General features: G+C 58.2%; 8 protein-coding genes across 8 annotated transcripts; 4 read left to right on the top strand and 4 right to left on the bottom strand.

Moving 5' to 3' along the window:
* Nucleotides 1-2,372: 2,372 nt before the first annotated feature.
* Nucleotides 2,373-5,793, top strand: PG986_015059 (aminopeptidase I zinc metalloprotease; the record flags this gene model as incomplete). Its single annotated transcript, XM_066851281.1, has 3 exons — nucleotides 2,373-2,389; nucleotides 2,463-2,527; nucleotides 4,334-5,793. 3 exons carry the CDS (start codon nucleotides 2,373-2,375, stop codon nucleotides 5,791-5,793), a joined length of 1,542 nt encoding a protein of 513 aa, XP_066692370.1.
* Nucleotides 5,794-7,079: 1,286 nt separating this feature from the next.
* On the bottom strand, nucleotides 7,080-9,561 carry PG986_015058 (nucleolar protein 4; the record flags this gene model as incomplete). Its single annotated transcript, XM_066851280.1, has 2 exons — nucleotides 7,080-9,179; nucleotides 9,247-9,561. 2 exons carry the CDS (start codon nucleotides 9,559-9,561, stop codon nucleotides 7,080-7,082), a joined length of 2,415 nt encoding a protein of 804 aa, XP_066692369.1.
* Nucleotides 9,562-10,271: 710 nt separating this feature from the next.
* PG986_015057 (ARM repeat-containing protein) lies at nucleotides 10,272-13,687 on the top strand (the record flags this gene model as incomplete). The annotated part of the gene is made up of 2 exons (XM_066851279.1): nucleotides 10,272-12,987; nucleotides 13,062-13,687. 2 exons carry the CDS (start codon nucleotides 10,272-10,274, stop codon nucleotides 13,685-13,687), a joined length of 3,342 nt encoding a protein of 1,113 aa, XP_066692368.1.
* A 1,146-nt stretch (nucleotides 13,688-14,833) lies between these two features.
* On the top strand, nucleotides 14,834-15,469 carry PG986_015056 (S-adenosyl-L-methionine-dependent methyltransferase; the record flags this gene model as incomplete). Its single annotated transcript, XM_066851278.1, has 1 exon — nucleotides 14,834-15,469. The coding sequence occupies one exon, from the start codon at nucleotides 14,834-14,836 to the stop codon at nucleotides 15,467-15,469; it is 636 nt and encodes a 211-aa protein (XP_066692367.1).
* Nucleotides 15,470-16,272: 803 nt separating this feature from the next.
* On the bottom strand, nucleotides 16,273-22,615 carry PG986_015055 (uncharacterized protein; the record flags this gene model as incomplete). Its single annotated transcript, XM_066851277.1, has 4 exons — nucleotides 16,273-16,770; nucleotides 16,859-16,933; nucleotides 16,981-20,638; nucleotides 20,694-22,615. 4 exons carry the CDS (start codon nucleotides 22,613-22,615, stop codon nucleotides 16,273-16,275), a joined length of 6,153 nt encoding a protein of 2,050 aa, XP_066692366.1.
* Nucleotides 22,616-23,394: 779 nt separating this feature from the next.
* Nucleotides 23,395-24,312, top strand: PG986_015054 (transcriptional regulatory protein; the record flags this gene model as incomplete). Its single annotated transcript, XM_066851276.1, has 1 exon — nucleotides 23,395-24,312. The coding sequence occupies one exon, from the start codon at nucleotides 23,395-23,397 to the stop codon at nucleotides 24,310-24,312; it is 918 nt and encodes a 305-aa protein (XP_066692365.1).
* Nucleotides 24,313-24,786: 474 nt separating this feature from the next.
* PG986_015053 (uncharacterized protein) lies at nucleotides 24,787-25,205 on the bottom strand (the record flags this gene model as incomplete). The annotated part of the gene is made up of 2 exons (XM_066851275.1): nucleotides 24,787-25,044; nucleotides 25,176-25,205. The coding sequence occupies 2 exons, from the start codon at nucleotides 25,203-25,205 to the stop codon at nucleotides 24,787-24,789; spliced, it is 288 nt and encodes a 95-aa protein (XP_066692364.1).
* Nucleotides 25,206-25,940: 735 nt separating this feature from the next.
* On the bottom strand, nucleotides 25,941-27,680 carry PG986_015052 (GPI mannosyltransferase 4; the record flags this gene model as incomplete). The annotated part of the gene is made up of 3 exons (XM_066851274.1): nucleotides 25,941-26,865; nucleotides 26,959-27,092; nucleotides 27,159-27,680. The coding sequence occupies 3 exons, from the start codon at nucleotides 27,678-27,680 to the stop codon at nucleotides 25,941-25,943; spliced, it is 1,581 nt and encodes a 526-aa protein (XP_066692363.1).
* Nucleotides 27,681-27,769: the final 89 nt, after the last annotated feature.

The raw sequence follows: 27,769 nt of genomic DNA, 5'->3' as shown, positions 1-27,769 counted from the left end.
TTTAAAGATGGCATTTGGCCAACCCTGGTTTCACCATGCTGGACTTGACGGGCAATGATTGTTTCGTCGGTTTCCCCTACACGTTACCCCCGACCTCGAATTCGTTTCAGACGAATAGGCATTGACATTATAAAGAAAGACTCTGAATGCATGCAGACTTTCTTATTAAGCAGCTGTCGCTATTGATTGCCTCACGTATCCTCCGCAGTATGGCGACACCCTGGGCCAGGACCCAGGAAGGAGGATGAAGTATCGGTGAGGTCAAGGTCAATTAAGCAGGGTCCAGATGCAACCTTGCCATGATCCATCATCGTCCTTCTAGTGCGATACCAGAGCTTGGTATCGCGACGGGGATAATATAAACTCATTAGTCGCACGCGGCCCAAGCTCCTCCCTCTCTTTTTCTGGTTTCCAAGTACGATCGCCAATGCAAGGGACAATCTCGAGCAATGTGTAGAAGATATAGATAGATTAGCAGTTATGCGAAGCCCCCTTAACGAATTCCAAAGATCTATAGTAGTTCTACATCACGAAACCGCTACGTTGCATACGTCGCCAACAACACTACGTACGATCAACAACAATCCACAGCAAGCCCTTCTCGATGAAGCACCTCCCCTAGTTTCAACAGACCGAACCGGAAAGCCAGAACCGCTACCCCGCTTGATCTAGAGAGCCCTGGACTCTGTGCTAGACCTGCTGGCCGGCCTGGCCTGGCCCCAGGGTACCTTTCGAAGCTAACACTTTCTTTGCGTTAGAAGAACTCTTTAGCCTGTTCACTCTTTCGTTTCATGAAGCCTATTTGGCCTGTACTGCATCTTCTTTCTTGCACAGTCGCACTGCGATATGGTCCCCATACGCCAAGCCAGAATTTTCTCCGAAGACTGGCTGGCTGGTGGATGGCGCACTCCCTCTTCTCCTTCCTTCATTGTCTGTGCAACTACTCCATACTGTACTGGTAGAGATATGTATGCTTGATCACCTTCGCCACCTCCTGCTCGAGAGTCCCTGACTCGAGGCCAGCAGCAAGCAAATTGCTTGCCTGTGAGGTCTTCTTCTTCTTCTTCTTCTACTTCATGTAAGAGGCAAGGAACTATCGCTGGAGGAAGTCCTCCTTTTGGGTTGGTTCTTGAATCTTGGCCATGCTTTTTTTCCCATCGTCTTAAGTGGTCACGTCTTTCCCATCCACCCAATTGGCCATCTGGGAAAAAAGTCCCTTGAACTACATGCCCATCCAGCCTAGTCCCATTGTACTATTAGGTGGCTGACTCTTACTACTACCAGTAGAGAGAGACGAGGTTGCGCGGCAGACAAGAAAGACCCCTTAAACGCATTCATAGTGGTAGTAAGATGTGACTGGGATGATGATGATGATGGTGCTGTGCTGTGCAAAGTTGCACGAACGATGGTGGTCTGGCAAACGTGCTATGATATCTCTTTCAACATTCGTACCAAAGCAGGAGGGAGGTATGCGCAATCCCCAAACGCAGGTGGTGGTTGGTGGTCTGTGGTCATCATCCTGAATTTTGGATCCCCACCACATGCACCCGGCACCACCCCCTTGAAGTGCTGGGTGCGTGTGTGTGCCGGACCAGGCTGGTCTGATTGGTATGTGTGCTTGTGTGGGAGATGATGATTGTGCAGGGTGCCTCTCTCTCTCTTTCTCTCTCTCTCTTCTCTTTCTCGCTCTCATGACAATCCCAAGGTTACCCGTCTGCCACGCGTTTGGGAAGGTTGCAGGGGGTGGTGGGAAAAGGTGTCACCGCCCACTACGGCATCTGTCACTCACTCCCACCATGCTGTCTTTATCTCTTCGGGTTGGCTGGTTGGCTGGCTGACATGCCCAAGATCATTCGGATTGGATGGATGGGAAGGAATAAGTAAGTAAGTAAGTAGCAAGCAGACATGTTTTCAGAGAGAGAGCCGAGACTGCCGACCAAGCCGATAGGGAAAGGCGACAGAGACAGGGCAAGCAGGCAAGGCCAGGCTGGTGGTGCTTTTCCAAAAGGTCGGCAATCAATCCCAATGAAGCTTCCCAACTCCGTCGCGGTCAGAGCCAAGCAAGTAAACCCAGTCGCCGTTATGGGTCTTTTTCCGGATCGCAGTCCAGTAGCAGGCAAGCCAAAGGCAAGCAGGTTGTATCTACATATACCGCATACAGTACTTAACCTACCTACAATGGGTATGCATGCATGCATGTTGCTGATCAGTAGGTAGGAGCAACGTATTACAGAGCCTCTCCCCTCTCACTCTCTCGCTCTTGGCCATTTCTAAAACAAGCAGCAAGTCACTCCAGAAGGAGAAGACGGAAGATCTTGTTGTATGAGGTAGGTAGGTAGAGGGGAGCGGAAATCGTCAAATCTCAATTCACTATGCCTCAGCCACATCAGTACGCAAGCAAACATTCATCAATGTAGATGATGAGCTGGCTCTGCCTCACTGCAAGCGGGTTAGCGGGTCAGGGCCCTGGGCGACGGCCCCTCGACCAATCTTGGCTGCTTGGAGGGGACGGCGGCCGGCTACCTGGGTACGTTGGCGTCGGCGGGCGACAGGGCGAGTAGGCGAGAGAAAGAGGATACTGTAGAAAGCAAAAGGGCAAAAAAAAAAAAAAAAAAAAGTGTCATCCCAAGAATTCGGACCCTGCGCATCTGCCGTCAGCCTTGCACAGCCCAAAGGAGCAATTTTTTTTTTAAATAAACAACATCCTCGTTGCTGATCCTGCTGTGCCTCTTTGGTAAACCCGGCCGATCGGCGCGCACTATTTCATCATCTAGCAGCAAGCAGCAGCAATGTCGGATTCGATCACCATGTCCATACATACCGTCTATACTGGACAGAGGGGTCACAACTGGTGAGCTTACCATTCAGGATCACAGTCTCGGGGAATACCCCGTTTCTTTGATTGGAATTGTATGCCGTCCCTCTCTGGGATGGATATAAAGTAGTCAGTACCAGATGCGCTGGCGGTTTCTTTCGATGCCCAACTCGACCAAAGAAAGGGTGGGCATACAGACGGCCACCCCGCAGGTCGCATGGTCGTGTTGGTTGAGGGCGGCGCTCTCTGCTCTGGATACGCAGGTATGTAGCCAACCGAGAGAATGGACCTGCATGTCGCAATTACTTGGAGGGCAGTATGGGCCGAGTAATGGCTGAATTGCAATGTACCTAACTCAGCAGCCTACACGCGGACACTCTCTAGCTGGGCTGATGAACGGAAGGAAGAGGGCCGTTGCGGGATCGATTTGATGCGCATGGTCTCTGGATGTCGAGTGACAAATGTCGAGTGACAAGATGGAAACCCGTAGTGTGTAGGTAGGTCAACGACAGTGGCTGCAGATCCAGTCTGCAGACAAGTTTCGATATGTTTCGTTCACGTCGAGCAACGGCATTCATTCCACATGCCATGCTCCCTACTGCCGACGTGAGCTAACATCGGGAGGACCATGCAAAGCTTGCCATCCAGTTAGAACTTAGCCCTGTCTGCCTGTCCCGCGGTCCCGCCGTCCAGCCGCCCCGGACCGCCTGCCGTTGGCCATGCCGATGTCAGTCAGGCTTGAGTAAAGTAGACTGCTTCTACCGAATGCATTGTCTAGCAACAGTATCCAAGTGTTCATTGTTCCAAGTACTTCGGCTCATCCATGGCAGACGACGCACTTAAAGCACCTCGACGTACAATACTCGCTACCGATAAGATAACATCCGATGGAAAGTGAATCGGGAGATGGAGATCCAGGGAAAGTGGATCGATACATCTGAAGCCTCCCCCTCCGCTGTCGATCACACGGCGCCATAAGGTATTATTACCTAACCAAACCGCCGGCTTCCCCTCCAACCCTCTAGCTTAACCGAACCTAGACCAGATGCCAGACGCACGACTAGCCGACTCGGCGCGCCATTGACCAACGATCGACACTACCCCACGCTTACCGCGCCTCAACCTCCCCAAACAACCTCCAGCTAAGCATCATCGAAAGTTGAGAGACAGAGCAGCTTGCTAAATGAGCTTTGGGAACCGCCGCCTACTGGTTCTGACGTCGTCCACTGCACTTCGAGCAACTCTCTTGCAATCGGCATCATCTCGATCGATTCGAGCCACCAGTTGTAGTATCTTCTCCGTCAGGTTCAGCAGCAGCAGCAGCAGCAGCACATCCACCACCGCCAACATGTCGCCCCCAAATCAGCCCTGGACTTCCTTGACTTTGTCAACGCCTCACCTACCCGTGAGTCTTGCCCATTGCCTATCTATCTAGTTCTTCTGCATCTTAGACAGTGGAACACATGAGTTATATATACACAAGCCAAACCGACTGACATGCTCCATCCTCGCAACCAGCCTACCATGCCGTCCAGTCCTCCATCGCCCGCCTCGAAAAGGCCGGCTTCACCAACGTCAAGGAGCGCGATAACTGGTCCTCGACCCTGAAGCCCGGCGGCAAGTACTACATGACGCGCAACGGCTCCACCATTGTCGCCTTCGCCATCGGACACCAGTGGAAGCCCGGCAACCCCATCGCCATGGTCGGCGCCCACACCGACTCGCCCACCCTGCGGCTCAAGCCCGTCTCCCGCAAGTCGGGCGCCGGCTTCCTGCAGATCGGCGTCGAGACGTACGGCGGCGGCATCTGGCACAGCTGGTTCGACCGCGACCTGAGCATCGCCGGCCGCGTCCTGGTCCGGGACGCCAGGTCGGGCAATTTCGTCCAGCGCCTCATCAAGGTCGACCGGCCCATTGTTCGGATCCCCACCCTCGCCATCCACCTCGACCGCTCCTCCAGCTTCGACCCCAACAAGGAGACGGAGCTCTTCCCCATCTGCGGCATGGTCGCCGCCGAGCTCAACCGCACCGGCGCCAAGCCCGAAGACGACGGCAGCAAGAGGGACGAAGGAGGCGACAAGGCCGAGACGGACGGAGGGGACTTCCAGCCCCTCAAGGCCATGACGGAGCGCCACCACCCCCGCGTCCTCGAGATCATCGCCGAGCACGCCGAGGCGGCGGTCGAGGACGTGGTCGACTTCGAGCTCGTGCTGTACGACGTCCAGAAATCGTGCCTCGGCGGCCTGAACGAGGAGTTCATCTTCTCGCCGCGCCTCGACAACCTCAACATGACGTACTGCAGCGTCATGGGCCTGGTCGCGTCGGTCAACTCGACCAGCCTGGACAACGAGACGAGCATCCGCTTGATCACCTGCTTCGACCACGAGGAGATCGGCTCCACCTCGGCCCAGGGCGCCAACTCGGACCTGCTGCCCTCCGTCGTGCGCCGCCTGTCCGTGGTTGCCGGTGGCCGTCACGGCGACTCGGCCTCGGACAAGTCGTGGGAGCACGTGGCCTCGGACCCGGACGTGGACCTGAGCACAGCCTTCGAGCAGACGACGGCGGCCTCGTTCCTGGTCTCGGCCGACATGGCGCACTCGGTGCACCCCAACTACGTGCACAAGTACGAGCCGTCGCACCAGCCCGAGATGAACAAGGGCACCGTCGTCAAGATCAACGCGAACCAGCGGTACGCGACCAACTCGCCCGGCCTGGTGCTGCTGCAAGAAACCGCCAGGCGCGCGGGCGTGCCGCTGCAGCTGTTCGTCGTGCGCAACGACTCGCCCTGCGGCTCGACCATTGGGCCCATGCTGTCGGCCAAGATGGGCGTGCGCACGCTGGACCTGGGCAACCCGCAGCTCAGCATGCACTCGATCCGCGAGACGGGCGGGACGTATGATGTGGAGCACGCTATTAAGCTGTTTGAGGCGTTTTTGTCGCATTATTCGGAGTTGGAGCCCAAGATTTTGATCGATTAGATGAGGTACTGCTCAATACTGGATCGCACTGGCATTGATTATATATCCTGGTAATATCGTAGATGGCATGATTGTAGTGAGGTCCGTCACAACCGTAGATTGGTCGTTGGCTGCTCTGGATCCCAACGTCTGGATGTATGTAGGAAAGGGTTGGACGCGTTGGGGCAGGCAAGAAACATCGGTCTCTGCTTGTCTGGCTTCCTATATCAAATAGATCGCAAGCACTGTCGAACTAGATCAAAACTCAAAATGGAAATCAACAGGTATAGAGTAAGGCTACAAGTACGGTGACCGGGAACACTTGTCTTTGGCTATGAGGCTGCAGAGGACGCGCTTGCTTTGCTTGAACGGCATCTGGATATGGCTACCCTTGCTCCCATGCGTTGATAGCTTGTGTGGCTCACATGCCGCAACTTCGTAGGTTGCCGCACTGCTAGCTGAGAAGGCATCCTGACTCCTGGACATTCATGCCTGTATTCTCCCTTCAGGGGTAGGTGACGGCGGATCTTTCACGTAGCGGACCAATATGTGCAGAGACGGTCAGTAAGCGACAAACCCAAAGCGCCGTCTGGGGGCTGCTGTTCTCGTCGGAGAACCCGGCAAGCAAGATACTCGAACGAAACGCTGGGAACTCGGCCGGTATATATATATGTCCGTTTACAGCCAGCTGCTGAATCCGTTCGGCTTTTCATCAACATTCAGCATCCACACTGCCTTGCGAGTCCCCGATATCAAAAGACTTCTAGGCCCCTTATTTATCATATACCACTAGTTTCCGTGGCCGTTTTTCTCCCTAGCCGGATCTAACATACTTGGATAAACATGATCTAGAAGTCGGATCACTCATCACCGTGAGAAAGCCGTAGTCGTCTGTCGCCGCTGAGAATAGAAATACGCGGTTTGGAGCTCCAGTATACATCACTTGGTTGACTCGTATTAATGAATCCCGCTTGAGTAGGTAGTGGACATTGGTTGACTTTCCGTTGCCGTTCTGGTTGGCAATCTGATGTATTTCAAGTTGCCAGACCTTTTCTCACTTCAATAAAGCCACCATTTCGGGAGGTAAAATATGTCATGCATCACTGCCATATTCAATTCAGCCAGTCGATTCGAAAGTCGTGAACAAAAGCCCATCAAATGGGATCCCTGATATTTTTAACGCCCCCTCCTCTCAAGTGACTACCTATTTGACAGTGGTACGACAGCAAGATTAGATATGTAGGTTTTCTGATACGCATGTAGAGAGAAACGTCCATTATCCATGGAGTAACTTCTACTCGTCGTCATCAGCGGCTATTGCGCGCCGTCGCCTTCTTCTTCCGCATGTTTCGTTTCCTAGCAATGATCTTCTGGTCCAGAGCTTGCCTAGCGTCACCACCACTCTTCTTTCCTTCACCACCGTCCGCAGCAGCACCATCCGAACGGCGAGGCTTCTTACCATCGAAGCCGCCACCGGGTTTCCTGTCTCCGAAGCCAGGCTTCTTGCCGTCCTTCTTGTCATCCCGGGAAGGCCGCTTGCCATCCCAGCCAGGCCGCCTGGTACCCGGCTTGCCCGCGTTGCGGAAAGCGTTCCTCCTCTCGGCAAAGGGAGCGTTCTTGGGAATTTCTTTCTCCTGCGGCGGGTTGCGCGGGCCCTGCGTCGACCGCAGCAGGATGTCCTTGCGCCGGGCCACGACCTGGGCGTTCTCGATGGCGAACTCGGCAATCAGGCGCTGGCTCTTGCTCGTCGGGCTGTCGACGGCGTGGCCATTGAGCCACCTCAGACCCATGAGCGCCCAGCGGTGCGACGAGTACTCGACGAAACCGTAACCACGACTCTTGCCGGCGCCGTCCTTGACGTCCACCTTGGACCCCTGCGCGTTCTCGTACACGATCTTGGCCTGGCTCACGATACCCTTCTTCTTCTCCTTGCGGCGGCGCTCCGCCTCCTTGTCGTCGGCGCCGCCGCGGTTGAGCTCCTCCTTGGATAGGGGCTCGCGCAGGCCGGCCTTGACGTCCTTGGAGAAGCCGACTACGGCCTCACGGGCGAGGGCCTTGAGCTCCTTGGGTGTCATGTGGCGGGGGATGTTGCGGAGGGCGAGACGGGTGAGACTGAGATGCAAACTGGGGTTGCCTTGGATCTGCTTCTTCCTCTGGGCGGCGCTGTCGTCGCGCATCTGGATCTCGGAAGCGGAAAGCATCGAGTGCAAGGGCGAACCGGCGGGGATGGAACCCTCAGCCAGCAGATACAGGCGCCGCTTGTCTCGGTCCTTGGTATCGCGCGCAGCAATGCCGGTCTCGGTTAAACGTTGGGCCTCGCTCTTGTTGACGGCCTGGGTCACCTGCAGGACTCTGCCGTCCAGGGTGTACATGCCCGCCAGATCAGCCATTTCGTTTTGCAGAATCGAGCGCTTGCCGGGGTTGTCGGGTAGCTGTTGGCGAGGAGCACCCCTCACGCAAGCAGTGGAATCATCCTGGCTATAGAAGCACACGAAACCAGTACCGGCCGGTCGATCCGTAGCGCGATCCATGACACAACGGGCATACCTGACCGGACCGAACTGCTCGAAGTGTGTCTTGAGCGCCTCATCATCAACGGAGAAAGGCAGGTTCCGTATGAAGATGGTCGAGTCGTTGTTTGTGGTTAACCTCTTGGCTGGCTTTTCCTCCTCCGCGTCGTCCTCAACTGCGCCGCCATCAAAGTCGGCGTCATCTCCCTCTTCATCGTCCTCGTCTTCCTCGTCGTCTTCCTCGTCGTCTTCCTCGTCGTCTTCATCTTCCATGTTCCCCATTTGGTTCTTCATGAAATTACGAAGGTCTTCATCCTCCTCTTCCTCCTCGGAATCCTCTTTATCTTCAGGGGCGTCATACTCGTCTGCCTCTGCCTCTGCCTTCTTCGATGTTTTCTTGGGAGTGGTCTCTTCGGGGGCGTCACCCTTTTGCTGTTTTGTCCACTCGCTCTTGTCGGCGGCCCAGTCGACGGCGATGGGGCGACCATCAACCATCTTTCCATTCTCTCCCTCCATGGCCATCTCGGCGTGCTTGTGGCGGCGGAAAGTGACGAAACCAAAGCCGGCGAGCTTGCCCTTGGACTGAGGAACATCGGCGTACTTGACCTTTCCATGCTTCTGGAACAGGGCGGACAGCTGCTCGGGCGTCTTGATGCTCCAAGGCAAGTTTCGGACAATCAGCTTGGCGTTCTGGGGCTTTCGGGCCTCCTCCATATCAGCGACTCTTTGCTCTTTGCGGGAGGCTGTCACGGTGGCAATTCCGGACGGCTCAGCGGTAGCCTTGGGTTTTCTTTGGCGGGCTTCGGCGACATCCAGGGTGATCTTCCTCCCATCGAGAGGCTGGTGGTTCAACCTGCTCCTGGCCGCGAGCGCATCCTCGGCGTCGGTGAAAGTGACCTGCAAGCGGGATCCATGGTTAGCCTGTGATTAGGGGACATGTGTCAGGCAGTACGTGGAGACTCACGAATCCATATCCCCTGGAGGCCTTGGTGGCGCGATCCTTGACGACAGTAGCATGCTTGACGGGGAAGTAGTTGGAGAAGAACTCGGCGAGGCTTTCGTCGGTTGCCGAGGGCGGAAGCGAGCGAACAAACAGAGTTCGGTTCTCTTCGACTCGGGGTCGCTTGGCGGCCCTTTCGGTCGTCTCACCCGCGGGTGCTGCTTCTCCTGCACCCTCCTCCGCAGTGGTCGTCTGAGCTTGCTCAGAAGGAACAGAGGCTGGTTTGGCGGCGGAGTCGGTTTGGTCTCGAGACCGCTTGAGCTTCCCAGGACCTGCCATTTTTGCAGGCTACCTAAATGCAATTAGGTATTGGGTACGGGGCGGATGTGAAGAACGGTGTCGTCCTGTGCAATTCTGAAAGATTTTGACGTCGGTACTGCAATGCCCAAGCCTCAACCAAGGTCCAGGACCTGCAACTGCCGTCAATTGCGACGGACCCAGCTACAAGAAAATTAATTGCTTATCAGCTAATCGATAGGCGCAGGTGTGGGGTCTACCGACTGTCCAGCAGGAAACGGAAATGCCAAGCCGTTGAATCGGAGGTAAAGATCGTTGCCCAGTAACCCCCACTTTGCCAGCACACGCCCTCCCTCTGTTGTGTACTTCGTCCAGGGTGGGATAACAAATAGGTTACAGACTGGACGATTCCACGCGAACGCGTGCTGAGATCAGATCAATTAATGGATTCAGACAGCCAAGTGCTTGCATACGACGACCTTGTGCCTTGCATACCTACATTACACAATCCCACTGGATTTTAGGCCATCAGGTCTAGACCGAGACCATCTTTTTCAACCCAGCATTTGATCCTAGGTAGGTTACCTACCTGCAGGTCAAACCTGCCTGCCAATTGCGTCCCGCTCGAGCCCGGCCCCTCTCGGACGCTCTAGCGTCTAAAACACCAGTAGAGGAGTGTTCCAATCAACAAAACCATAAACATCCCCAAAAAGTAACACCTCCAACCGCATCTCGATATCTCTACGCACAATATGCCCCCCAGGGCTTCCACAAGGTCGGCGCGCGGCACCAATGCCAAATCCTCCTCGGCCACTTCCACCACCCGCACCACTCGCGCCTCCGCCCCCGCCTTCGTCATCCCCGAAGAAGCCCCCGACAGCGCCCTGCGCACCCAGATCTGCGCCGTCTTCAAGGACGCCCAGCGCACCACCGCCACCCACCGCAAGCTCGTCGTCAACCTGCGCAAGATCCACGAGTCTTGCTGCTATGAGCCCCCGTCCCGCCCCGCCGCCAAGGCCCACGCCGCCGAGGGCGACGACTTCGAGGAGGACGACTTCAACACCGAGTTCACCCGCTGCGTCCTGCGCGTCATGCCCGTCAAGAAGAGCGAGAGCGTCGGCGAGAAGACCATCCGCTTCGTCGGCCTCTTCCTGCGCCACGCCAACGACAAGGACAACGAGCTGCTCGGCGAGGAGGACGTCGATGCTAGCACCATGCCCGAGACCCCCACCACTCGCCTGACCACCCTCGTCATGGAGACGGTTCTCCCTCTGCTTACCGCCAAGGACAAGTTCGTCCGCTACCGATCCACACAACTCATCTCACACATCATCAACTCGCTCGATGCCATCGACGATGACCTCTTCCAGGCCTTGCGACACGGTCTCCTCAAGCGCATCCGCGACAAGGAGGCCATGGTCCGCGCCCAGGCCGTGCTGGGTCTTGGACGCCTGGCAGGGAACCAGGTCGAGGCCATGGCCAACTCAGACGACAGCGACGACAACGCCGAGACTGGCCTCTTGGAGAAGCTCCTCGAGGTGCTGCAGAACGACCCTAGCGCCGACGTTCGACGCTCTCTCTTGGTCAACCTGCCCATCCTTCCCAACACACTACCCTACCTCTTGGAGCGAGCTCGCGACCAAGATCCTCAAACTCGCCGAGCCGTCTATTCTAGGTTACTGCCGGCCCTCGGCGATTTCCGCCACTTGTCTCTATCCATGAGAGAGAAGCTGCTGCGCTGGGGTCTGAGAGATCGCGACGAGACGGTGCGCAAAGCCGCGGGACGCCTTTTCCGTGAGCGCTGGATCGAGGACTGCGCAGGAGTTGGCCCCCCGGCCGAAGGTGAAAAGGCCGCCGAGCCTGCCGAACCCAGCTTCGACGGCCTCCTCGAGCTCCTGGAGCGAATCGATGTGGTCAACTCGGGGGTGGAGAACGGCGTCGCGCTCGAAGCCATGAAGGGTTTCTGGGAGGGAAGGCCGGATTACCGCAACGCCGTCAACTTTGACGACAACTTCTGGCAGACGCTGAGTGCCGAGGCCGTCTTCATGGCCCGCAGTTTCAACGACTTCTGTCGCGCCGACGGCAACCGCAAGTACGAGTCCCTGGTTGAGGAGAAGCTACCCGAAGTCACCAAGGTGGCTTTCTACCTGGAGCGGTACTTGAACGTCTTGATCGAAGCCATCCGGAGAGTCAATAGCCAAGAGGAGGTGGATGATGACGAGGACGAGGAGGACACTGTTGAACAGGAGTTCATTGTCGAGCAGCTGCTGCACATTGTCCTGACTCTGGACTATTCAGATGAGGTCGGTCGCCGGAAGATGTTCGCCCTTCTGAGACAGAGCCTGTCGATTCCCGAGTTGCCCGATGAGGTGACCAAGCTAGCCATTGATGTTCTTCGTGACATCTGTGCTCCCGATACCGCCGGCGAGAAGGAGTTCTGCAGTGTCGTCCTCGAGGCCGTGGCTGATGTCCACGATACGATCGTCGATGAGCCTGCTACCGATAACGACGATAATGAGAGCTTCCATTCGGCGCGATCTGAGGTCGGCGATGACGGCACGCCCGCCCCCGAAGGGCGGGGCAAGAACGAACCAGAGTTGACCGAGGAGGAGGCCCGGGCCAAGGCCATCAAAGAGATCATGATCAACATGAAGTGCTTGCACATCGTCCAGTGCATGCTCTCCAACGTCGAGGGCACACTGCAGGAGAACGATCATCTGGTCTCTATGCTGAACAACCTGGTGGTCCCCGCCGTCCGTAGTCACGAGGCGCCGGTCCGCGAGCGAGGTTTGGTTTGTCTCGGGCTGTGTTCGTTATTGGATCGACCCCTGGCCGAGGAGAACTTGTCGCTCTTCATGCATTTCTTCAGCAAAGGCCATTCGGCTCTTCAGATTACTGCGCTGCAAATTCTCACAGATATCCTGAATGTACATGGATCGCAGCTTCTGTCGTCCAACCCCACACTTCTTAAGGTGTACATCAAGGCGCTCCGCTCCGGTTCCAGGAACCCGGAGGTCCAAGGCGCGGCCACCGTCGCCGTCTCCAAACTTCTGCTCGGAAGAGTGGTTACCGACCCGGAAGCCTCCGCGGAGCTGCTCCGGACGCTGGTCATTGCCTACTTCGACCCTTCGAGTTCCGGCAACCAGAGCGTGCGCCAGGCGCTCAACTACTTCCTGCCCGTCTTCTGCTTCTCTCGGTCCGAGAACCAGCACTTGCTCCGTTCTGTTGCGCTGGACGCGCTGCACTCGCTGTATCTTGTGCGCGAGAGTCTGGACGACGAGGACGCCGAGGTCGACGACCAGATGGCCACGCTCAATGCTATCGGTTCCTGCTTGGTGGACTGGACGGACCCCCGCAAGTGCTACCAGCCGGGCTACGCCATGGATGCGGAGAAGAAGAACGTCAATGGTGATGTTCACCTCGACTTCGCCACCGACATTCTCGAGAAGCTCAACAGCAATTTCAGCAGTAAGCATTTTTCTTGGTATCCCTAACGGTTGCAATGATGATACGGATACTAACGTATGCACTCCCAATAACAGAAGAAGAAAAGAAGACGATTGCGCCCTTGCTCGGAAAACTGTTCATCTCGCCCACCTCGAGCGAGGAGAAGCTCCGCGAGCTGTACGAGGAAGTGGCCTCGGCGGTCGAGGACAATCTGCTCAACGACGCGACGGGCCGGAACGCGCTCTACAAGATTCATGTTAGTTTGGGCAAGATTGTGAACCAGCTCAACGAGCAGCAGGAGCGGCGGCAGTTTGGCCGGACGTCGATGAGCCGGAGCGTGACGGGCTCGGCGGCGGACCGGTCCTCGGTGGCGGGCTCGGTGGCGGGCGATGACGAGAAGTCGGTCGTCGAGCGGATGATGGACGAGAAGTCGGTCATTGCGGAAGAGGATGAGGAGGAAGAGCTGCAGAAGGACGCGTCTGTGTTGTCAGCGGCGCCGCGGAGGAGAGGGAAGGAGCCCAAGACGAAGATTAAGAAGGAAGAGGTCTCTGATGATGACGGCAATGGCATGGAAGAGGAGGAGGAGGAGGAGGAGGAGGAGGATGGCAACGAGAGTGATGCTACGGTACGGGGCAAGAAGCAGCCGCAGCAGGACGGCGACGGAGACTCGCTGGTCGAAGACCTGCTGTCAGATGAGGATACGGTGATGACGGATGGATGATTTGGTCTGTTTGCTTTACTTGACTGATGAATGTCGTTACGATCATGTCTGCGTACTTTTGTAAAGAATTGATGATGAACGGGAAGGGGGGTTTCTCCAGGCGGTTGAGCGGTCGCCACGTTTGATACCTCGCTTGAATTGAGATTTTTGCTTCTGTTTTGCTTGTCAAGATATATACGTCTGGCCAGGGCCACCGTGAACTGCCGTTGCAGGGCGCGGTTGTGGTTCCAATTATCGCCGTGAGGTGTCTAGACTAATAATCCAGGTTGGCCGGTACTTCTTCCCCTTGATGCCTCGAGCTTCGGTAGAAAGATAGAGAGATCTCTACTGATTTTTACTCTCTATCGCCGCCAGCTCTGTGGAAGCCGGCTACTTACTTGCCTGCTTTCTCGGAGACTCTTATCCGCCAATTTGCTGGACCAACCGGCCGATTTTTGTTGGTTCCCATGTAAGGAGGCTCCTATCTCCTTCCCAAAATGGCCGTTCGCGGGTTGACTCACACACGTAACGCCAGCCGGGGCACATCAGGTTGGTCCCATCTGCGGCTCTCGTATGTTTTGTCTTCGGATCCCGGGTGTTGGTTCCAAGCTGTTGGCTTGGCTGCGTGTTGGGGAGGGGATGGGGGAACTAGCTGCATGCCAAATGGATCTACGGGAGGAGGAACTCCCCGGGATATATATTGGAGGAAGAGTCATGGCTGTAAGGTGGGAGAGATTGGTGACTCAGGACTGATATCTTCGTCTACGACGTTACCAAAGCACGCAAACGTCCTGGGCGATGTCCAGGTGGCTGGACACGAAGCAGGGGGGCGACGGCGAGAATCGGGAACAGGGAAGAGAGTAGGAATACATAAATAACCTCCCGAACTCCGGCATACGACACCAGAGCCTCGACAAACGCCCCCCCTGCCACATCCCATCAACAGCTACGTATCCCCGCAAGATCCCCTTGGATTCTCGCAGTTATCCTCTGCTTGGCGCAGCAACCTCCACCGCTGGCGCATCGCCCCCGGCAGCCGCCTCCTCGAGATCGGCTGCGGGCAGGGCAACGCGACGGCCGTGCTGGCCGAGGCGGTCGGCGAGGGCGGGTCCGTGCAAGTCTTTTCTTCTTCTTTCTTTTCTTCATGTAGGATCTCGGGCAGCTTCTATGCTACATGTACTGGTCTTGTCCCGACGGGTTCCCGAACTCCAGCGACGCCGTCGACCTGGCACCCCCCCCCGACTACGGCGCCCCCTACACCCTAGCCCACGCCCAGTCCCACCTCTCCGCCGGCCCCGTCGGCCGCCGCATCGCCTGGCACCGCGCCGCGCCCGAGGTCTTCCTCCTCCAGACGGCGGCGCAAGGCGCCGCCGACAACGAGCCGGCCCAGACCTGGGACGTCGCGGTCCTCGCCCACTGCGTCTGGTACTTCGCCGAGTACGCCCTGCAGGCCTCGGAGCGCGCCGCGGCGCCAATATCCGGTCGCTGCTGGGGCCGGCCGCGATCGCCGAGGTGGCGCGGGAGGCCGGATGGGTCCAGGAGGAGGAGGAGGAGGGGGAGGCTGCTGGTACTAGCAGCAGTGCCAGCATCATGGTCCCTCGGGCCGGACTGTTGGACGGGAGTTGGGAAGTCGGCACCGTCGTCGGAAAGGAGTTCCTCGAAGAGATGGACGAGCACATCACCGACGAGCGGGTGAAGCTCGTGCTGCGATCGGCTCGGGACGCCACCATCGCGGCGGTCCGGGGGCTTGGAGACGGAGAGGCGGTGAGGACGATGGACGTTTGGGTCTCATCTTTTGTCTAAGGACCATCTTGATCCGCAAGTCGGCCAACGGAAAGTGAAAATCTACGGGATGTTGACGTGGTTCAAAGCGGGAAGGGGGAGAGGGATCAAATCATTCAGGGGGGCGGGGGCTTTAGACAATCTCAGGACTACTCCGCGACCAAGTGCCCGAGTCAAGAGTCAGTGACAGACATAGTAATGTGTGGTTGATGTTTACCTACATAAAGTAGAAAGTTCTTTTCTATCTACATGGCGAGATTACTGTCAAACCTGGTTCCACACACATCATAACCTCGCATATATCGTCATACGGTCCAGGGTCCCTCATGGGATCAAATAGGTAGGTGTACGCTCCAATCGAAAGCTTCCTTTCTGTTAAAGTACGTCCGAAAAGCGAATCAATGCAAGTCTTGCAATAACTGGTCTATCTACTTATTGCCCCTTTAGTTAAGACATGTGGCATCCCATTAGATCTTGGAACAGCAACTCCTTCATCTATCCATTCACTCCCCTGAGGACGAACGCTCCAAGTACTTACTTCTTATATGATGTTCTGTCATACGAAAACGCACCTAAACTTCTCCGACTCTCTGGACATGACAGCATCCATTCAAATAAACTCTGCTTCGAAACGGGGCATTATTCATTTCATGTGTAGGTATACATATAGCATTACTTCTTTAGTGGCCTTCATCTCAAACCATCCTCTCCCGTCATCCCGTCCAACGTTCCGACGGCGTTTCTAATGTGGTCTCGTTCTCCCCCCCTTTTTACTTTGTTCTTCTTTTACTTTCCTCCACCGTCTTCCTTCCTCTCCTCCTCCCCTACACCCCAAAATCCATCTTCAACGCAATCGTCGGCTGCCCCCCTCCGCTCCCCGCCCCATTCTTATCCGCCGCCGCCTCCTCCCGCTGCGACCGCCCGTGCCGGATAACCTCCTCCATGAACGCTTTTTGTCCTTCGCTCATCGCCGCCACAATACCCCGAAACGCCGCCTGGTACTCGGGCCCCGACGCCGCCATCTCCAGCAGTCGCGCGCTCGTCTCGGCGTAGACGCCCTGCCCTTCGCTCGCCGCCCGCGACAAGAGCGTCGGCGCCACGATGGCCATGACGATCTGCGCGTGGTCGGGCCCCACGTGCGAGACGTACTGGGCCAGGCTCAGCGCCACGAGCTTGCGCGCGCCTTCGGGGTCTTCCGGGTCCGTGTTGGTCACGAAAGACACCAACCGCGGCAACAGGTATCGCGCGATGGACTGGTCGGCGGGTGTGGGCGAGGCCTGCAGCAGCAGCGACCGGACGCAGTTGGCCGCGATCTTGGCAGTCTGTCGTGTTCATGTTAGTATATATATATATATAGCTTGAGAGAACGAGACATGTAACATCTTGAATGTCAGTAAGAAAAGAACTTACCATCCGATCCGTCAAACAATCAATCACCTCATCCAAGAACCGCGACACCAACCCGTCATTCGCCGCCAACTGGTTCTGCCCCCCGTAAACAGGATCGTGATGCCCAACAAACAGTTCTTGACGCACTGCAGGCTCGACGGCAGCTCCCGCTTCTGCGCGTTCAGGTAGATGGACAGGAACCGGCGCAGGCACCCCTGCAGCTGGATGTGCGTCAGCGACTTGTAGTCGGGCGCCGCGTTGTTGCTGCTGCTCTCGGCGCCGCACATGCTCGCGATGAACCGCTTCAGCATCGGCAGCGCCTGCGGCACGATGATGTCCTGGCACGTCGGCGTTGCCAGGATCGTCGCGAAGATGTGAATAATACAGGCGTGCAGGTCCGTCTTGATGATGTCCGGGAACACCTCGGCCGCGTCCACGATCGCACTCAGGCCCGTCCGGATCAGCAGCACCGCCTCCTCCGTCAGCTGGTGCCGGACGGGCTGGCCCGCCTCGACCAGGTTGGGCAGCATGCCCGACAGCACCAAGACAATAATGCGCGTCAGCTCGAACAGCTGCTCGATGTCCTCCGTCAGATCGCCGCCGTTGTCGGGCTGCTCCTTCTTGCGCGCCGACGGGTGCGCCACGCACAGCGCCCGCGCAATCTCCACAATCACGGCCTGGACGTCGAGCCCCTCGGTCAGCACGAGCCGGTCCAGCAGGTCCATCGTCTCGGAGAAGATGGCGTCGCGGTAGATGGCGTGGCCGGACACGCTGGGATGCACGATCTTCTTGAGAGCCTGCAGGATCTCCAGCGTCTGCTCCTGCGTGGCCAGCGAGTCTGCCTGGCCCGGCCGGGTCGCCAGCGCCTCGAACGCGACCCCGAAGAGGACGAAGAAGAAGGCCACCGGCTCGTCGCGGTAGTTGATCTCGGGTCCCTTGGACTTGCCGTTCGTCGTCATACCTTCACCATCGGTCTCTTTGCCGTCAAGAGCATCAAACACAAACTCGCTGTCCTGCTCGATAAGGCTGGCAATGGCGTCGACAAGCTTGAGCCACGACTCTTGGTAGAACCTCAGCAGGGTCTCGCGGTTCAGGGCGGCGTAGATGGTATCCAAGCTACCCGAAAGGGAGGGGGGTCCCAACGTCATGGAAATATCGGGCTCGAATCGCAGACGAGCAAACTCTCGCAGGGATGACAACCACAGAGGGGTGAGTTTGCCAATATGCGGCTTGAGGACATCGTGCAGGTACTTTTGCTCCGTGCTGGCCACTTGCAGGTCGGCCCAGGCCGAGAAAACGGACATCTTGACCATAACCTGGGCGTTGGAACTGAGACCTTGGAGATCACCAATGCCAGCATGTTCGGCTTCGCTCGAAAAGTTCTCCAGCGCCGAGACGAGCGTCTTGAGGATTCGTCCCATGCGATCGACATCCGTCACGATACCGGTGGCAATGAAAGCCGCGCAAACATTGACCGCTTCCGACGCGAGTTCAGGCGACGAGTCGGCCGCAAAAGCCGGCGTCAGGGCCGAGCTGATCTGAGCCTGGTATTGCTCCAACAGCATCGCCTCCTCGAAATCAGGATCGGGCGACTTGCCGAACATGCGGAGCACGGCCCCGATGATCTTCAACCCCCAGATCCGCAGCTCCAGCACGCTGGAAGTCGAGGCCGAGAAAGCCATGCGCACCACCTCGGCAACCTTGGACTGCAGCGCCGCCTGCGCCGGCGACTCGCCGTTGGTCGCGATATCCTTGTTGATCAACGCAAAAATGTCGCTCAGGCAGCCAATAGCAAACGTCCGGACCTGCCACCGGAGCGGCTCGACCTCGGAGCCCGCGGGGGCCTCCTTATCATCGCTGACGCCGCCCGCGGCCGCGAAGCCGGCGACCTCCTCGTCGCGGAGATCCACAGCGGCGCTCTGCTTCTTGGACGTGTTCTCCGAGCTGTCCACGGCCTTGGGCCGCGTCATCCGCAGGACGTCCTGGAGGCGTATGAGCCAGTTGGCCGTGTCTTCCAGCGAGGTCTGGCGCATCCAGTTGCGGATAATGTTACGGATGCCGTCGTGGCTCGGCACGTTGTCCAGCACGAGCCAGAGCTGGTCCTCGAGTCCCGGCTCGGCCGCCTCGAACACGTCGCGGGAGTTCCGCTTCATCAGATTGTACAAGCCGTCCACTGCGGCATCCCGGAGAATGCCAACGTCGCCGTTGAAGTACTTCTGTAGCAGCTTCACGTAGTCTGCAAACATCATGTTGCCCGGCGCATAGAGCGACAAGTGTTCCGAGCAACCCAAACTGGCGCGCTGGACGAGTATATCTTCCTCTTCTTGGAGCTGGCCTACCAGAGTAAGAATCAGCTCCCGTGACTTGGTCGACTCCTGCAGATCAGGACCCAGAACATTGACCAAGGAGTCGACACAGCGTGCGATGGCGGCGGGTGTTGAGAGCTCCATCTCCAGATTCATGGTGATGGCAGATGACAACTCCAGGTGGTGCGTATCGGAAAGGTAAAGCTGCGCCAGCATCCCCAAAGTGCTAGGTACGAACGAAGAGAAACCTAGACCCGCAGCATCTGCAGCAAGGGAAAGCGCCTCCAACGCCCAAAAGTGCACTGTCGGGTGGGGATCGTTGCAGAGTGACATGAGAATGCCCAAGATCGTCTTGAGATGATACCCAGCGGCCATACCACCTACCTTGGCCTGGATACTGCCGAGAGCCATGGCGCACCCGGCTCGGGCACTCGGCTCTCTGTTGCCAACGATCGTGTCTACCAGGTGCTTGATCTCGTGGTTGGTGAACGCGTTTCCACAGGTATTGCAGAGTCTAGCAAGCGCGGCATATCCCATATTGCGGACATACTGATCGGGGTCGATGACGAAGCTTCTGACGATTTCTTGAAGGAGCTTCTCCACAGCAAGGTTCGTCACATCGCCGGGCGCCGAGGAAGTCTCCTTGACGGCAACTCTGAGCGTAGACAGTAGAGCTGCCGCAACATTGACGTTGATCGCGGCCTTGCGACCGGGGTCTCGTTGAAGCGCACCGGCTGAGAGGAAAGTAACTACCTGCTCGAGAATACTCTCCTGGACCTTGGCAGGCGTCAGGGGGAAAACGAACGCAAAGAGTTGTATAGCCATGTTGACCACCTCAGTAGCTGGTGGGTCAGGGAGACTCTCCTGGTCCGACGATCCCACGTACAGCACGGCAGCATCGTGCTCCAAGGAGGGGCAGATGGGCGACTTGAGGAGATCGTCGATGCTGCTGTACGCATCCGATTCGGCCTTGGTGAGTTCCTCGTCGGAGGATTCCTGCTGCTGACCCGGCAGCTTCTTCAGCTTGAACCCATTGATGAGACCCGTGATGCCGAAACCAGAATTGTCGCCCACTTCCCACACGACTTCCAAAGCACCCTGGACATTGGCGATGGATGCACCAAGAGAGTTGGTGCCGTAGTTCTCGGGATCGGCAAAGAGCGAAATGGCCAGAGTGAGCAAGTTGGACTGCAGCAACGCCTCGCTCCCGCCGGCGGGACTCTGGTTCACGAGCTTGATGTAGCACTGGAGAACACGGCGCTGGACCATCAACTCCAAGTCGTGGAGCTGCAGAGCCGGCGTCAATCTCTGGGAAATGTCGTCGCTGACCTTCTTCGACGGCAACGTCCTCAGGAACGCCGTGGTACTTTGCAGCATGGTGGCAATGCGCTTCGAGACATCTACCGTGAGCAAGCGGCTATTGAACTGGAGGAACGCCAGGATGGAACCCAGTGCACACTCCCGCACATGGGTGAGGAACGAAGCCTCCAGCAGACTGCGGCTGGACGTGTTGTCCTTGGCCAGGGGGTTTCGGGAGGGCATTCTTCCACAGAAGGAGAAGTTGCGACAGATGGATCTTGACAAAGTTGGGACCGAGCGACATGAGGCCCCCAATAAGGATCCAGGCCACCTGTATCTGCGTGCTCGACACGCGCAACTCCGACTTCCCGCTCGACTTGAGCAGGTTCGTCGCCATGGACAGCACCCGACTATTGATATCAACAGACCCGTAAAGCGGCCGAGACGGACTGGCGCTGAGCGTCGCCGCGAGGCCATGCGCGAACCCGACGCACCTGCGTGGGGAGTTGCGGCCACCACCAAGCAGCGAGAGCTCGCGACTGAGGCTGTTCATACACACGGACAGGCAGGGCAGAAGCTGCTGCGGGCACGCCAGCACGAAGCTCTTGAGGCAGCGCGAGGCGTAGACCTGGACGCTGTAGCTCGGGTGCTGCAGGACTTGAAGGAGGCCGTCCCGGCAGGGCTCGGCAAAGTTGTTGGCGGCCGAGCCGAGCGACTCGACCAGGGAGGCGACCGCGCCCAGGGCGGCGATGAGCATCTGCTTGGTGGGCTCGGGCCGCTCCTTGAGCGCCTGGGGGTAGTTTTTGAATATGTCGTTGATGACGGCCTTGGCGGCGCTCATCTGGCCGGACTCGCCGAGGATCTTGCGCCCGACGACGTCTTGGAGGATGGTGTCGACGATGCGCCGGGAGATCAGGAGTCGGTACCGGTTGTTGGCGATGCTGGGGTTGCCCAGCAGGTCGAGCGTGAGGTTCTCCACTATCCTCAGGTAGTTGGCCTCGACAATCTTCTCGCCCAGCTTCCGGAGGACCCGCCCGTAGCAGACGGCCAGGGCCGCCCTGGTCTTGTTGGTGGTGGACATGCGCACGTAATGCGTCGACAGGATGTTGAGCATGTCGACGACGGACATGACGAGGGCCTGGGACTTCTTGCTGCCGCCGGGGGCGGGACTGCCCGGTCGCGAGGTGGGCAGGTCGTCCTCCTCGGCGAGACCCGCGCCGGGAGCCATGGAAGCCCGCTTGTTCTGTTTCGCCTTGCCCTTCTTGCTTTTGGCGGCCGCCAGCTCCGCCGCGCCCAGCTCGGAATGGCTCTTGACCATGGCCTCGGCCAGGCACTCGGCGGCCGCGTGGCGCACGCTGGTGGAGCTCGAGTCCATGGCCTTGAACAGGGCGGCCGTCGCCTTGTCGAACTCGCCCGAGGTCTCGAAATAGGGGGTATTCTTGGACAGGGCCCTTAGGCAGCGGCAGGCGGCCACGATGGCGAGGTGGCCCTTGTCGTTGGCGGCGACGTTGCGGCCCTGCTTCCAGATGTCGCGCGCGATCGTCTCGTCCATGCTCGGGCCGACCATGCCGACGATCTTGGAGAGGGAGGTGAGGACGGCGCCGCGCAGGCCGGCGTTGCTGGAGGTGTTCTTGAGCAGCTTCAGGAGGGCGGAGCAGGCGAGGGGGTGCAGGCCGATGACGCTGTCGCCGGCGGCAGCGTAGACGTCGCCCAGGCAGGTGACGGCGGCATGGCGCGTGCGGGCCTCGGCGTCGGTCTTGGTCTTGGAGTTGCTGATGATATTAACCAGATCGTTGACGGTCTCGAAGAGGAGCTTGCGGTCGCCGTGCTCGAAGATGTGGGCGAGGATGGGCCCGACGTTGTTGCGGACGACGCGGCTGGGCGGCGGGGTGGTGAGGTTGAGGATCTGGAAGACCTCCTTCTTGAGGTAGAACTGCTGGGCGGTGCAGTCGTCGGCGGGCAGGGACAGGACGTGGGCGCGCAGGGTGGAGACGAAGGTCAGGAGGAAGAGGTCCTGCTGCTCGGCGGGCAGGGACAGCAGCTTCGGCAGGTCGAGCTCGGGGGTGTGCGTCGGGTTGTGGACGGCGCTCGTCCGCGGCGTGGCGGCGGGCTGTTGCAGGGCAGGGCCGCTGCCGGGTTCGCCGAGAGCCGCGGCATCGGGCGACGACGACATTTGGGACGAGAGAGAGAGCTCTGGTAGTGGGGGGGGACGGGAGGGTATGTGGTCGGTGTTTCAATCAAGAAGGCATTGGGAAGAGAGAAGAACGGTTGATCGGGTAGCGAGACCAAGTTCAGCGGTAAGTGAATTGAATTAGGTAGGTTAGATAGGTTGTTCGTAGTGGGCAGAATGGGGGGGGGGAGGCCCTGATGTGGTGGTGAGCTGAACTTGTTTAGTTGTGGTGTAGGTTAGTGTGTTGATCTTGAGCTCCGATGTGGTCGGTCGGCATGGGCGTGGGCTTGACTTCAAATGCTTTGGCGTGTGTGGCAGTCTGGCTGTCGTCCCTCCTGTGACTTGCAGGGTTTCTCCACATGCATGTGTCGCTAACACCATCCGGCAAATCAACCAACCTGGAGCTCCCGTCAGCCAACTCAATTGCAGAAAATCAAGCCGGGAATGGGAATGGCTGGTTGATTTCTCGGATAGCGGCTGAAAAGTTGAAGCAAGGCTGTGCTACTACTTACTTTCGTTTGTTTCCGTCACCCAGCTCAATCTTTGCGCAACACAAAGCGCGTCGCGGCATCCTGGTTCTACTTTCCGTCAAGTAACCAGAAAAGAGAGGATGGGCAGTTCCTCAACTCCAGTCCCAGTCCCAGTTCCAGCACCCGATTCCTGAGCCACCGCCCACCCGCCGCCATGGAACACCTCTTCCGCGCCCGACCGGCCCTCCGAACCCTGCTTCGGCCCTCCCCGACCTCGCCCCCTCCGGCAATCTCACCAACCATATGCGCGCAATGCCTCTTCCGCCGCCGAGGGCCGCCGCCGCCAGCTCGAGTAGCCCCAATGCCCCGCGGCCCTTCAGCACCACCCCCGCCCGCCTCTCGGGCCACAACAAATGGTCCAAGATCAAGCACGACAAAGGCCGCCTCGACGCCAAAAAGTCCGCCCAGCGCGGCCTCCTGTCCAAAGACATCGCCCTGGCCACCCGCCTCTACGGCCCGGACCCCAAATTCAACGCCGCCCTCGTCAACGCCGTCGCCGTCGCCCGCAAAGCCGGCGTCCCCAAAGCCAACATCGACGCCGCCATCGCGCGGGGCCAGGGCCGCTCCTCGACGGGCGCGAGCCTCGAGACCGTCACCCTCGAGGCCATGCTGGGCGGCGGCGGGGACGGGGCCGTCTCCCTCGTCATCGAGATCCTCACGGATAACCGCAACCGCGCCCTGCACGACGTCCGCGGCATCATCAAGAAGCACAACGCCATCCTCACGCCCACCACCTTCCTCTTCGAGCGCGCGGGGCGCACCGTGCTGAAAGTCGGCGGCGGCGGCGACGACGACAAGGACGTCGCCGCCGGCGAGAACCGCGACGACTTTGACGACGTCATGATGCAGGCCATCGAGGCCGGCGCCGACGACGTCGAGGACATCGGCGACGGCATGTTCGTCGTCTGGACGCCGCCCACCCTCACCCACAAGGCGGCGCAGGCGCTCAACCTGGGCGGCCTGAAGGCGCAGATCGTCGAGTCGGACATTGTCTGGACCCCCTCGCAGGAAAAGGTCAGGCTGCCCGACGCCGAGTCGGCGCAGGCTTTCTCTGACTTCCTGGATGCCGTCCGCGACTACAACGACGTGCAGGGCGTGTACGCCAACGTGGAGCAGGGCGATGTCGCCCAGGAGGTCTGGGATGCCATTGAGGAGAACCTCGATTCATAACTCGGGTGAAGATCTCATTTGCAATCCTCGGTGTGTAGAAGAAGAAGGAGAAGAAGAAGAAGAAAAAACCGGACATCAGCATATGCATCGTTGGGGAGACAGGCACGTAGATATAGATGTAGACGTAGAGGCGCGATTCGATATAGCACTACAGTGGTACTGTACAGTATTGTAACATAGGCATGTAGCTCTCCCAAGACTCAAAAATCAAGTCGTGCATACAATATCATCCGGCCCAAACTGGACCGGGACCTCATCCTGAGATACCCCTAAACTCCGATGGTGCATTCGCATTTGCTTTTTGCTTTCTTCTCTTCGTCATCATCTCGCCTTCCAAATCCCAGGAGTCCAGACAGTATGATACCAGTCTGTTCTTCTCTCTCTCTCAAGAGGGACCTCACGGGGGCGGCTTGCAAGCTACCTCCCCTCACCTTCTACCCCTCAACTCTCCCTCTCCTTCACTTGTTCGTTATCCTATTTGTTCTGTTCATTGTTGCTATCCTGCTGCGCCGGCGGCGGCCTCCTCGCCTCCTCCTCCTCGAGCCGGCGGTCACGCAGATACAGCCGTCGGGCCCGCAGGCGCGCCAGCTCGGCCTGGATCTCGTCGCGGTCGAGCGGCACCTTGTTGGCGTTCTCGGGCTTGGGCCAGAAGTCGGGCACGGCGAAGCGCTCGTCCAGGTTGGTGCCGAAGTAGTACATGATGCCGATCGGGAACATGACGTACATGCCGAACTGGGGGGACACAGCAGTCAGTATTGGACGTCGGAGGGAGGAAGGGTAGAAAGAAGCGGCCAGGTAAGCCGTCGAAAAGGAGCGGTCGTAGGATTATGGGGTGGCGGCGTGGCGTGGGAGCGGCAACGCACCTTGAAGACTTCGAGGTTGAGACCGCCCATGGTGGCGATGGTTTTCTGGATGGAGGGGCAGCAAGAGCGCTGGTGGTTCTTTTCGGTAGTTCGATCACAGGCGCACAGCCGGTAGTGGCCTCATCAATTGGCCAAGAATATTGCAGCAGTTTCCGTCGGTCGCAATCGATTAACACCAACCCGAGCTGGAGTTCAAGGGGTCAAGTCGTGGTGGTAATAGTGGTAGTGGTGATGAATCGATGGGCAATCGGGAATCCCATCGAAAGTTTTCCCACTCTCGGCCGCCCAGTCAGCGGGTCCCTGATGCGCTAGCCAAGTCCCGCGCCCGCGCTTCCGGGGAAGCGAGCTTGGAATGCTCCGAAGGTCCCCCCAACTGCGTGGATGGCTGGCTGCAGCTTGCCAAGGAGAACGTCAGTCACATGGGATACTGCTGCAGGACCAAACGTCATACAGTTGGCATACCTACTTGCATCTATTGTCATTGATACCCGATATGCCAGGAGTGCTGGTTTGTACCAAAAGACGGACATAGACAAGAGTGGGAAGAATTAAATAATGGAATTCATCGAACCGAATTATCCAGGGGTATCTCGATCTACATACATAACATTACACACATAACAATCGCTTTCTTTCAACTTCATTGCGCGCTGTGCGCTGTGCGCCGGCGCTCCCACAACGCCTTTCCTTCCCTCCCCTTTCCCGGGGATTCCAGCTTTTCGAACCTCCCTTTGAACACTGAAAACAAAAAGCAACTCACGTTAGCTAACAACTCCTCGTAACCCTCCAAGCCGCCAAACCCCTCCTCCCCACGACCCTCTTGATCGTGGGCAAGAACCCATCCTCGGCCCAATCCAAATCATCCAGATTGAAATGCTGCCGGTACCGCCACACCTCCCGAAACCGCAGCCCCTCCAGCCCCTTGTTGGGCAGGTACGGGTCCAGCCACGTCGCCGACAGCGGCGCCACCAGGTACGTCCCGTTGCGCTCCTTGAGGTACTCGTTGTTGCGCCGGTCCGCGGGCGTGTCGCACGTCGCGAGCTTGCCGAGCTCTTCTAACAAGCTCGGCCCCTCAATGTTCATCACGTCCCGCGTCTTGAGCACCTCGTTCTTGCCGTTCAGCAGCCAGATCGGCGGCATGTACGTCTTCCACCAGATCGCGTGCGTCGCGTCCGGCTGCGTACTGAGGAACACCTGTCCGGGGACAATGCCGCCCTGGTGGTACGTCCCCATCAACAAACCCAGCACCACATTGAACGCGATCCAGCTGCCGACCCAGACCTTCATGAGCGTCGGGTTTTTCGGCAGCTGCACCGACGACAGGATCAGCGGGATCACGGGCTGCAGGAAGCGCGCCTCCTGGTGCTGGAAGATGGACAGCACAAAGATGCCCGAGATGGCCGAGTACAGGCGCAGCGACAGGTGCGGCTGCACGAACAACAGCGCCGCCGCGGGCCCCACCAACAGCGGGATGTTGACCAGCAGGTGCTGGTACCACGGGTGCAGGCCGTGCTCCGCCAGGTTTGTCGGCGACAGGTTGTACCGCAGGTTGTTCCAGGGCGTGATGACGGGGTGCCGCAGCAGGTCCGACCAGCCGATCGAGTGGGGCGTGTAGAACGAGGTGTCGAGCGAGATGGCGATCGCGACGGTGAACAGCGCCGAGGCAGCCAGGGTCGCAAGCATCAGGGGCCTGTAGTAGATAAGAACATGCATGCATTAGCGATCAATCCCCGTGCAGAAAAGAACCAAAGAACCTGGACATTACGCCGCAGAGAAAACCTACCTGTTCCAGAAATGGGGGACCAGTCGAAGCCCCGGGATCAGCAGGAAAGCAGGGAACGTGATCCGGTTGAAGACGCCGAACACAGCCACCACGCCCAGCACGGCAGGCGACAAGAGCGACGAAGACTGTTGCGACTAGAAGAGCCAAAAAGTCAGCAAACGTGTTTGCGCCAAGGTCATACGAGCTTCTCTTCCTCTTACCGTCGTATCCAGAATGCGCTCGATCAGCACCAAGCTCCACGCGACCACGAGCGTCTCGACCGAGTTGGAAAACGTATGCGTCTGAAAAGTCCAAGTGACGTAAGACGAAGCGACGAGCAGGACCGCGACGCGGCGGTGGCGGGGCGACTGGACGAGCTCATGGATGGCCCAGTCCTCGAGCACAAAACTGATGACGAACATGAGCAGGCGCAGGGTCCAGAAGACGGCAATGGGCGGGATCTCCCCGTGTCCTTCCTTCCCGTCGATGCCGCCACTGTTACTAAACCCAGACCAGAGCCAGCGCAGCAGCAGCATCGGCAAACCGTAGACGGGCCACAGGGGGAAGACGCTGCGGATGGGCCACTCGCTCGTGAACTCCCAGGTGCGGCGCACGGGGTAGCTGAAGATCTGGCCGGCGATGACCTCGGGGCCCTGGAAGTTCTCGTCCGGGTGCAGGTAGCTGGGCGACAGGGCGAACCAGAGGCGCACCAGCACCAGCAGCAGGTAGGCTCTCCTCCACATGCTGTAGTTTTTCTCTGTGTATTTCCCGTATTCTCTTTTCTCTCTTTTTTCCCTCGCTACTTTTTGCTGTTGTCCTTGTTTCAAGTCGC

The sequence above is a fragment of the Apiospora aurea genome (assembly GCF_038362705.1).
Source record: "Apiospora aurea strain CBS 24483 chromosome Unknown utg000011l_segment0_segment0, whole genome shotgun sequence".
Classification (NCBI taxonomy): Eukaryota; Fungi; Ascomycota; class Sordariomycetes; order Amphisphaeriales; family Apiosporaceae; genus Apiospora; species Apiospora aurea.
The sequence above is the reverse complement of the archived record's forward strand: the minus strand, read 5'-3'. Positions and strand labels throughout refer to the sequence as shown.